Source organism: Calliphora vicina, chromosome 1, assembly GCF_958450345.1.
Source record: "Calliphora vicina chromosome 1, idCalVici1.1, whole genome shotgun sequence".
Lineage (NCBI taxonomy): Eukaryota > Metazoa > Arthropoda > Insecta > Diptera > Calliphoridae > Calliphora > Calliphora vicina.
In genome coordinates, this window is record NC_088780.1 from 117,553,847 (window position 1) to 117,565,264 (window position 11,418).

Sequence of the window (11,418 nt, forward strand, 5' to 3'; positions counted from 1 at the left end):
TTAAAAATCATAACAGTAAGGAAATTAGGTTCATTATCCAAAATATGGCAAAAAAAATAGTTTTTCTCGAAAATCGCAAAATTTAAATCGCAGGTACGGAAAAACTATAGGAGGTATTGAGATTTTTATTCCCTATTATGTTGACAATAAATCCCCAAGTGATAATCAAAAAATTCTGAAATTTGTTTAACAAAATTTTTAAAAATTTGAAATTGGAGTTTTGAAACTGCCGTTAAAAAATATATTTTTTTTTGGTCATACCTGCGAATAGGTTAACGGTATCCTACGAAGACAAAAACTCATATACAAGTAAATATGTATATATTTTAAGTAAAAATTAGCTCTTATTTTAATATTTCTCAAAATATGTTAATTTTGTTCCTAAGTTTCTTGTTCTAGTGGCCTGAGACACGTAATGGCCTGGCGATTTTTTAATAACTTTAACATTTTTTAACCAATTTTTGTGACTTATGTCTTATTAGAACGACAATTACGTACACATATCGATTCTTTTAAATTAAATTGCAAAAATATTTATCTAATGGCAACATTTTTACAAAAACTGAAAAAATTGCATTTTTTCCCCTTGTAAATGCACCACAAAACTAAATCGCAAGTCGGCACGGGATGCATTCATGATAGAAAGACAAAATTTCATATTTAACTATAGTTTTATATATATTAAAAAATTAGAGGGTATGCGTTCCGAAAATCCAAAAAAAAAATTTTTGGGACACTCTAGTCTATATATATAAAATGAAATGATACAAGTATGTAATGTCATCACGTGAGAACGACTGCAGCGATTTGGCTGATTTTTTTTATTCGATTCGAAATTTTCAGAAGATGGTTTGTAAAGAAAAAAAAATTCTGGTAAAACTCGGAAATTCGTTTTTTGTGAGTCCAGTCAACTGTAATAAAAAAGCAGTACAAATTTACATATTTTATTTGCAAATAAATAAGAACAGGCTGGTGTGTGTGGGTTGGAGAAACTTGAAGAACTAACATTAGTAAATGCTACCGGGCGAAGCCGGGGCGATCAACTAGTTTTTAATAAAAATTATGTATAATTTTAAGTACTCCTTACACTACATCTTTTGTACTCTAGTCAATGGTTAATCGCATAAATCTGGTGGTACTTTCATGTACTTTTGTTGTAGTTTTTTAATAACTAATAAACTTTGTAAACGCCATTCTACCTTTGAGCTTAGTAAAATTTATATTATATTTTTAGGAAATATAATTTACGGATTTTTTTACGGTAAACATGTACAACAAAATTTTTTCTCTGCGTGTTTACGAGAGTTACACCAACATAAATTTCAAGAAAAATATAAACTTCGAGTGTATATATACTAGCCTGCGCCGATTTGTAAGCTTTTAGCATGAGGAAAAATTTCAACTACGATATATCAAAAAAAAAAAAAAATAATTTTCGAGACGCTCAAATTTCAGAACCTTGAGAACTATGAACAAAAGTTGTCCGATTTTCGACATACTTTACAATATAATTTCAGAGAAGTTAGAACTAATTTGTTTAACATTTTATTATGATTGTCGCATAATCAACATATTTATGGCTGCTCAAATCAGGACCCAGAATATATATTCAAATATATATGCGACAAATATTTGGATGTGTTCCAAACGAAATGACAAAATCCATATACCTCCATATTTTTGATGGTGGGTGTAAAAAGTATTTATCATCCAACTGCAGTTATCTGACAAAGAATAGGCTTTATTATTATTTGTTTAGAATTTCAATTAGTAAATATTTTTCAATAAGATCTTTGTTATCTTGTTATCTTTTCTAACAAACTAGATAACATCTACTAATAAACAAATACCAAAGCGATTTTCATTAAATATCAAATACAGTTCACATATAAAATATATTAATATAAAAGCTCACTTTGAGTTCAACTAAAGTCAGTAGTGACATCCAATTAAGATACAAAATAAAGATAATAACACATCCAAAACAATATGAAATTCATAATCTTACTAGTGGTAACCAGTGCTATTGTAGCATCCAGCCTAGTTCAGGCTCAAGGTAATCCTCTCTACACTGGTCAGCCTGGCTGTTTAACGGAAGAAGAACTGATTGTGACGCTCTATCCACACTTCCGTAATAAACGTGCCTATTGGAGGTGTTCTGTATTGGGCCAAGCTGCTACTTTGGAATTATGTCCAATTGGTGATGGATTTTTGGCCACGGAAAAAACTTGTGTACCTTGGATCAACTGGCAGTGGACTCCAACAGTGGCACCACCCAGTTCACCAAATCAACCAGCGGCAGAAGGAGAACAACCAGCTCAATAATTCAATTAAAATTGTGAATAAGTTATACAAATCTTAATTGCTTACAAAAATTATAATATTGTTTTAAATTATACATTCACTTGGTATTTTGTTACTATAATTAAATAAATGTATCAGTTTCTTGATCCGTATAAAATATATGCATTTTTTCTATACATTCTTTAGACTATAAAGGATGTTAATGAAACACAAAAAATCGTCAGCATCCACCCACATAATAACGTTACAATGCAGTTGTGGGAATAGTTAAAAGTATGAGTATGTGGCTAGATTGTGGTTCGAACCATAATGATACTCTTTAGTATGCATTGCACACTTTTCCTATGGCCAAGTTTTACATAATATTATTTTTTACCACTGTTAGCTTTCTTTTAGCCAGAGTAGTACAAACTTAAGAAACATTATTACCATGTGATATCTTATTAACTTTTGGTGTATTTAAATGAATATATAGGGCCAACAAATACAAAATATATACGAGTCCGAATATATTTTGTATCTATAAGAGATTAATTTATATTGATTTCGCATGTATATAAGTTCCACAAGCAGTAAGTAAATACTTACTGGAATGTAAAATGAAACTTCGAAGCATGTGTATTGCGATATCCATCCTTGTACTCGCACTTTTTTGTCAATATTTATTTATGTTTTTTACAATAACATTTTTATTTTTTAATATTCACTTTAAATTTGGTTTATCAGAAAGTCGATGTGAAAAAAATTTCAAAATTATCAAATATTTAATAAAAATGTATGATTTACATTTTTTGGTTGAAATTTAATGAATAATCCAATAATTAAAACAAGTATTTTACAAAATAAAATGGACTCAGCACTTTTGTTTATAATTATTAAATATTAAGCATTCCTGAGTATTAAAAATTACAAATTTTAAACCTACATATGTATATTTTATAGGATATTTTATGTTTTCTACATTTACAAATGTACATAAAAATTTTATGATAAAATGCAAAAACCTAATAAAATCGAAATAAATTTAGATATAATTTTTTTAAGCTGCCTAGTTTATGGCCCAAAACACTTAATTCGTTTAGTTTTTTCTTACCAACTTATATTGACCTACATAAACGGTGTTACGAATCATTCCTAGGAAGTTCTAGAATGGGATGTTTTAGAAAGTTGTTTATTGAGATCTTAGGTACATTTTTGTAGTTCATTGTTTTTCCATATATATAAACTTCGCATAACGTTTTGATAATGTAGGCCGTGTACTGCCGTGTTTTCAAGCAAGATTTTGTCTGCATGGCGTATACGCCATATATTTTAAAAAAGCGCTAATTAAGAAACCATGGATTTAATTTGTTCTAATGAGTGAATAAGCATAAAGCAATTTATTTTCATCAAATAAAAATATTTACACTTAACAAATCAGTTATTTAAATTAATTATATTTATAGTTAATCCATTTTTGTTTGCTTTCGCCAAAAGACACTTTAACACCATGCTCTTGAGTATGCAGGCCTCTTCTGAGAACGATGCAATTTACATTCTCTTGACATTGTTATATACTAGACATTTCATATGTAAATTGGTTTCAACCTCATTGTACCCAGCTTAATGCTAAATCAACTTATACACAACTCCTAGCCAATCTCCCATCTTCTTCTACTTTCCTTCCTTCCGTATAAGCTCTCGTCTTCCTGTGATAGTCAATATTTGTATGTACGTATGTATGTATGGGAGGATGTTTTCTTGTGTCACCTATTTTTTCGGTTGTTTGTATTGCTCTTCTTGGCCAACTAAATTGGGTTTTTTGTGCTATATTAAACAACATATTTTTAATATAATTCAAGTCTGTGGTATCTACATGCATACATTATTAACCAGACAGCCAAACCACCCATTCTAAACATCAACAACAACAATATCAGTAAACTTTATACCACAGTCTACATTTAGTATACATTCGTGTGAACAGTATCGGTCAAAATATATTTAACTAAATCCAATTCCAAAAAAGTAAAGATTTTATAAACAAGAAGTGAGCTCTAAAATAAAACAATTAAGAAAGTACAGTCTGTCAAAATAAAAATTGTAAACGAAAATCCACATAACTATATATATTCTGGGTCCTTATGGAATTCTAAGACGATCCAGCTATGTCTGTCTGTATGTCTGTCTCTTTATAAGTTTGTCTGGTATTGAAACTGGGCAATATGGGTCCATGATTTCACCTACCCCCATACAAATGTCCCTCGGAATACTGTTTGAGCAGTCATAAATATGCTGATTATCCTGATAAAATTTTGTAAATTGTAATGTAAAGTATGGGCAAAATCGGGCAAGACTTGTCACTAAAATGAAAATGACTTGAACATTCATAATTGTCTTATAATAACTCTCCGTTAGTCACAATCATTTTCAATTGAGACTAATCGCAATGTATCAAATTGATATTAATAAAGAAAAGCCGCGTTTGAAAATAATCTCTTCACTTTTTGTTTCGTAAGCATAAAAACAATATTAAATTCAAAATATTTAAAAGAGTAATAAAAATAAAATTGCAGTAAAAGTATATTTTTATCAAAAAATAGCTCAAAATTAAGTAATTTATAAAGATTTACAATAAAAAATAGTTTGCTAGTATCAACCAGATCAGTTGCGACTAAGGGAGGGATAATTACTTACCCTATATATGCCGACTGCTTGAGCTTGATCATTTTAAAAGTACTTTTATATTATTTTGGAAGCAAATGAGAAATAAAAAACAGTTCAATTACAATTTTTTAAAAATTTATTAAAAGTGGTTTTTTAAGTCGTCCTATATATAGGACATTGGGGTCACAACAACAAAACTAAAACGCAATAATGAAACATTCATGCATATAACAATCAAGCTACTCTCCATAAATATAAATTCCAAAAAAATAGTACAGTCGGCATATCAGGGTTAATATCGTGATGAAATTGGACATAAACAAGTTTTATATGAACCTAAATCTTTCTATCAACTTTTGAGAGGATCAGCCCATAATTAACCCCTATAACAGAAAAATATTTTAATGTCAATAAATAACATAGCGGAACAGAAATTTTGGTGTCCGAAGTTTCAACTTCTATTCATGATTTTTCCTAGCCCCCATACAAATGTCCGCCGGAATAATTGATTTTCGCTGAGATATTAGGATCTATAATACAGCATCTCATCTTATGTATAAAAAACAGGAAATTAAAGCAAAGTTTTGTTTTTAAAAGCGTTGGATGTCAATTACAGAAAAACATTACTGAAATATTGATCGATTAGCAACATGTAGTTTTTTTCTTATAATTTAAACAAAAAATTCGTAGCTATTTTATGATCACACTAATTTACAAAAATAATTGAATTGAATTGAAAGTGTTAAACATCAAGTTACTAACAAAATATGAAAAATATTGTAAAATTATTTGCCAAATAGTTTAGTATATTTTCAGCGAATTTATAATTTTTTTTATATAAATTCGTTTAATGATATGTTTTTATTGTACATTTTAAAAAAATGTTAAACCCTTTTATCAAAGGTTACACTGATAAGGAAGATATTTTCTCAATTATCTTCTTCTATATATATAAAAGTGAATGTGTGTTTATATGTATATATGTATGTAATTTATTGGTTTGAAGTCTATAGACGGCTAAACGGCTAACTAGATTTGCTTGAAATTTTGAAATTTTTTATATATCTGGAAGGAACAATATGATTCTTTTTGTTTTGAATTTTCAAGTGGGCGTGGTACCTCCCATACAAAGTTAATTTTAAATATCAAATATATTGGAAACTATAATAGCTATAGTCCTCAAATTTTGCATGAGCAATACCACCATTTGTATAAATATTTGAGGCCAAAATGGGATTCAAAAAACATCAATTGTATTAATTTTTGATGCAGAATCCATTGGTGAAATCAGATTTGCAATATATTCAACCGTTTTTGCTCTACAGAAAAATATGCTCAAAATCCGCGTCTTTAGGTGCGTTGAACCACCACAAGGAATGAACATTTTCCAAAAAATAGGACGCCATTATTTTTATTTACGCAAAATCCTTCAGAAAAATTAGGATAGCCGAAAAACAAATGAAGTGACCTGTTCACAAACGAACTCTAATATATATATAAGTCAATGTGTGTTTGTTTGTATGATTGTTTGCATATTTGTAATGGCACTCGACTTACAGTAAGGCAATTAATGAACAATCTAATCGGAGCGGCCTTTATAACTGGGAATTATAACTTCGGAAATGCCATTTGATTTTAATCGATTGCAAAATCCATGTTTTTCACATGAACATAAACTGAACTGAACATGAACAGAAACTAATAACACCGGGTTTTAGCTAGTATTAACATAAATTTCAACATAAGTCATTTAAAATTTTAAGAAAGTCTATATAGAAAACAGCCGAATATAATACTCTTACTTGTTATTATTAAAAAAAGCAATTTTTGTAAAATGTGATTTGACCTACACTGTAATATAATAAAAATAAAATAAGTAGTAAGCACCCAGGTGGAAATTAGTGTTAGAAGTAATGTTTTGTGCACTGGTCCTTAGTTAAGTAAGACATGTTCATGATATTCCAAGAATTTGCCTGATGTCGATGATAAATACAAAAACCACCTTCTGAATCGGGAAAAGTTCAGCAGAGATTGTGGCATGTCATTAAGTAGTCAAGAGAGTTATGTTTAAGTAATTGTCTAGTGGGTATTCTTTCGTATATGGATGTCTAAGCTTCTAAGATGTGATTTCATATATGGTAAAATTACAGAAAATTTGAATATTTGGGGTATGAAAAAAACTTCGATTAATATATACAATATTACATTTCGACCAATACCACCTATTCAGGCCGAAGCCGAACCTAATATTTTGCCAAAAAATCATTATTCGGCGTAATCCAAAACAAACCGAAACTTTTCAAATATATTATTAATAATAGCTATTTTAGAGCATGTTATAAGTAATTTTTAGGTATCCTACAGTACACTCCTTACATATCTTGAATTGAAAAGTTTTTTTGAGGGAACAGTTTTTATTTATACTATAATAAGTACGTTTTTCTGTCCTATTAATAAAATTCAAAACATTTTGCTACTTTAAAATTCCATAATCAAAATATCAACAAACTTATTTTTTAACTATAGGCTTAACGTTTCAGATCATAGACAATAACTAGATAGGTAACTGAGAGCCAAAAACCTAAGTCTGTTGTCAAAAACCTAATTCATGAGAATGTATTGCATGTATTTTGTTATTGTATCACCCGTATGTGTGAAAAGAGAGTAATTTTTCAATATATATTACTCTCTCCTTCCGTTCTATGTGTTTATTCTATGTTTCAGATGATGCAGAAACAATTAAATTATCCTAACCATTAACGCCGAATGGGTAAAAATACCCAAAATATTCTAGCTGTGTTAGATGAATTCTAACTAGGGCTAGATGAGAGGAATCTGTTTTCATGAATGGATAAAGGAAGAAATAGTTTTGTTGGGGTCAAAAGTCGGTAGTTCTATAAATTTTAAAAATTTAAAAAAATTTAACGGGTTCTAAAACATATATATATATAAATATGAATATTATTTTCGAGTAAAAATGAAAGATTTTTTGTATATAATCTTAAGAAAATAATATAATTTATGTGATCTATATGATCTATGCATTCGTGACATCTTCTCCAGAACCACCTCGTTTATTTTGGTGCATTTTTACAATTTATTCAGCAACACTCAAACGATAATCTAACTATATGTACTGCTATGTATGTTTGCTTATGTTCAGAACTCTTCAAAGACCTTGGAATATCAGAAGGGTAGAAATATTTCCTGGAATATTCGTATATTCATCAAAATATAATAAATGCGTATAATAACTATAGTTTCAGGTGTATCACTTAAAAATAAAATATACATGAATATACTTATTACACAAAATCCTGTTGGTATGAAATTTCGCCAATATTAGACAACGGAAACGGAGGTTAGTTAATGGGTTAAATAGTTTAAAAGTTAATGTAATTTAAAATGTTAATTTATTAACAAAAAGTAAATGTTCTTTTGTATTATTTTTGTATATCAAATTGGCCTGTTCAATAACAAAAAACTATTACGAATTATTGTTTATAAATTTTCCAGTTTCTCAATACAAATTTAAAATTTTTATATGAAAATTTGTAATAATTCGTAATAGTTTTTTGTTATTAACAGATCAAGTAATTTTTTTGAATGGATTTTAGGCATTTTTGTTTGAATTTTCAAATTGTTTGCCTTTGAGTTACAAAATAACTCTGTGGCTGGTTTATATGTATTTAATTCTGTTAACAATTGCCAATAATCTCGAAAATTTTAAAAGTGACATATATTTTAATTCATATTTTTGTTTGATGTAACTCCACTTTTTATATAGAGAAACAACATAAAGATTGAGTAAATAATTCCGCGATATTCGCATATGGGCTATTCCACGAGAATGACAACCACGTCTGAAAAAAACTAAAACCCATGAAACATTTTTTCAAGATGATTTGAATAGCAGTAATCACTAAAATGTTACTACGTGAAAGTATTTAGAGCTTATTACAACATTTTAAGGGCAAAAGTAAGAGTTTAAACTGACTATATTTTATTTCTTAATTTAATTGATATGTTTTAGGCTAAGATGGCCGCAAAAACTAAGCGACCAATTAGCATGTAGTATGAAATGAATTTAACTTTGATGGTTTTTTTGTGTGAGACATTAAAAGAAAAAATAACGCCTCTTACGATTCGCAATTTTTTTTGCATATTTTTACATGTACATACCCTTATTTCGCTCGATATTTTGGACAACAATATTACGAAAGTACTTATTATTTTTTTTTTTTTCAAAATTAGTACCCGTACTATAGACGTTGTACAGTCGTATGAGTTACAAGTCGTCTGAATCTACAATAGTTGTACAAATGTTGTTGATAATTTCTATATAAATATTTTGTACAACACCTACAACATGTTTACATATGTTTTTCGAATGGTGTATGAAAATTTAAGTGTTACCAAAAGTTCATATTTATACTTAAACAAAAAACGTTGTTAATTTTAGTGTAAAATAACAACCAAACGGTAACACTGAAATCAATTGATTTATTTAATTTATGGAAAACGATTATTTGTTTTAAATATTTGTCAATTGTTTGCATTTTTACACAATTCAGACATTAGTTTGCTATTGTTCGCTACACTATTTATTTTACACATTAATAGACTATGGAATGTTTTGTTTTGATCTGTTTCTTTTGGCATTTTCAAGGCTTGACAAGGTAAACATACTACTTTGCTAAATCTGTGTTCACAACTACAATAGTTGTATCATAAAACGTACAACATACAACTACGTTCTGAATTGGACAATTATTTTTCAGATACAATTATTATTGTAAAATCTAGTCCACTTCATAGGCGTACAAATGTCACGTACGATGACATGGAATTGGCCATATGAGTAACTAAAGAACCAAAATATTAGGAACCAAAATAATATAACAATACAGTTGGGAACAAAATAATAGCACCACTAGGACGCTTTTTTTATTTTTCCGAAAACACATAATTAGTGTTGGTATTTTTTCAAATGTTGATATTTAAAACATAGCTTAGCATGTCCCCTATATTAAAAATGTAGTACTTCTCTTAAAATTGTTATTGTAATTTTTTTTTAGCAATTTAAAGTAAAAATACTAAAAAATGCCGAAAAATAAAGTAGCACCACTTACAAATTTAAAAAAAAAACAGATTTGTTTCGCATAATTGCTTTAATGGAAAGCACGTGTTTAAAAGATTTGATTTTTATTTTTATTATTTCGATCTTAAAGTTTAACAAAAAGCTAATATTTTAAATAAAATGGATCGTGGATAAACGCGAAGAATTCAATAAACTAATATCGGATTGAAAATCTTATAGCGAAGTTGGTCGATTGGCTGGATTTTCGAACAAATTGATTTACAACGCAATTAATTATAAAGAAAAGGCTGAAAGACGTGGAAGAAAACGAATCCTGACCCCCCTTCACTCCAAAAAATTCCTTTCAAAGCTGTAACCGAACTAATAAAGGACCTTAATATAACTGCGACAGTACAAAAAGTTCGCACATTTCTCAGAGAACATAATTTAAAAGCGTGCAGTCAAGAATGGCCCATCTTTTAAATACTAGACTTATAGCCAAGCGCATGAAGTTCCCAAATGAACATCATGAGAGTAAATCATGAGAGTCATATTTGGTGGAAAAGGTTCTCGCTTATACGTTAGGCGTCCTCAAAACTCGAATACAATCCAAAATATGCTACAAAAACCATTAAAGATAAAGTATGTATAGCATGGAATTGGCCATATGAGTAACTAGGGAACCAAAATTACCATTTGTCTATAAATTTTTGAAGTGATCTTTGCATTTCGTTATCATTATTGTGACGTATCTCATTTTGTATACGTATATACTTTATAATTATACGATAGCTAAAAAATTGTAATGTATTAAAAAATAGTTTTCACGGCTTTACCACTTTGTCTCAGGTGAAATAAACAAAATTTTAGAAGACAAGTACGCTGATATTAATAGCTTTTAACATTTTTGGAAATTTCATCTTTGATTGGTGATAACTATTTAACGCAATTAGCTTTAATCCATAATGTCAACATATTTTATCAAAATTCGCTAATTTAAAAATTATTTAATAGTATAAGGGCCATTACTACAACTTGCCTTTAAATTCCTAAGACCCCTTTCACACTAGGCAATTTAGTTGCGCAAGTCTCTTGTGTTTGTAGATGCCAGACGTAATGTCGGGTTAAGGAGAAGAAAATATAGCATGCTGTTTTGTTGTTGGACAAGAGACTTGCGCAACTAAATTGCCTAGTGTGAAAGGGGTCTAATAGTAAAAGCTAACTTTAATTAACTTTTTCTATTGCTTAAATTTAACTTTAATAGGAATTTAAATGCAAATTGTAATAATGGCCCTAAGTCTGTTTTATTGATTTGAAAATTTTCTGGGTTTAGCCCATATACATATTTTGGTGCATGTTGTAGTTAAATAATTTTCTTTACTTTGTGT

General features: G+C 28.8%; 1 protein-coding gene across 1 annotated transcript; it reads left to right on the plus strand.

The window, feature by feature from the left end:
* The first annotated feature begins 1,989 nt into the window (after positions 1-1,989).
* LOC135952393 (uncharacterized) lies at positions 1,990-2,325 on the plus strand. Its single transcript, XM_065502308.1, has one exon. It carries the CDS (start codon positions 1,990-1,992, stop codon positions 2,323-2,325), a length of 336 nt encoding a protein of 111 aa, XP_065358380.1.
* The last annotated feature ends 9,093 nt before the right edge of the window (positions 2,326-11,418 follow it).

Excerpts from the sequence above, each read along its gene's own strand:
- LOC135952393 (XM_065502308.1), top strand. The coding sequence starts at position 1,990 with ATGAAATTCATAATCTTACTAGTGGTAACCAGTGCTATTGTAGCATCC.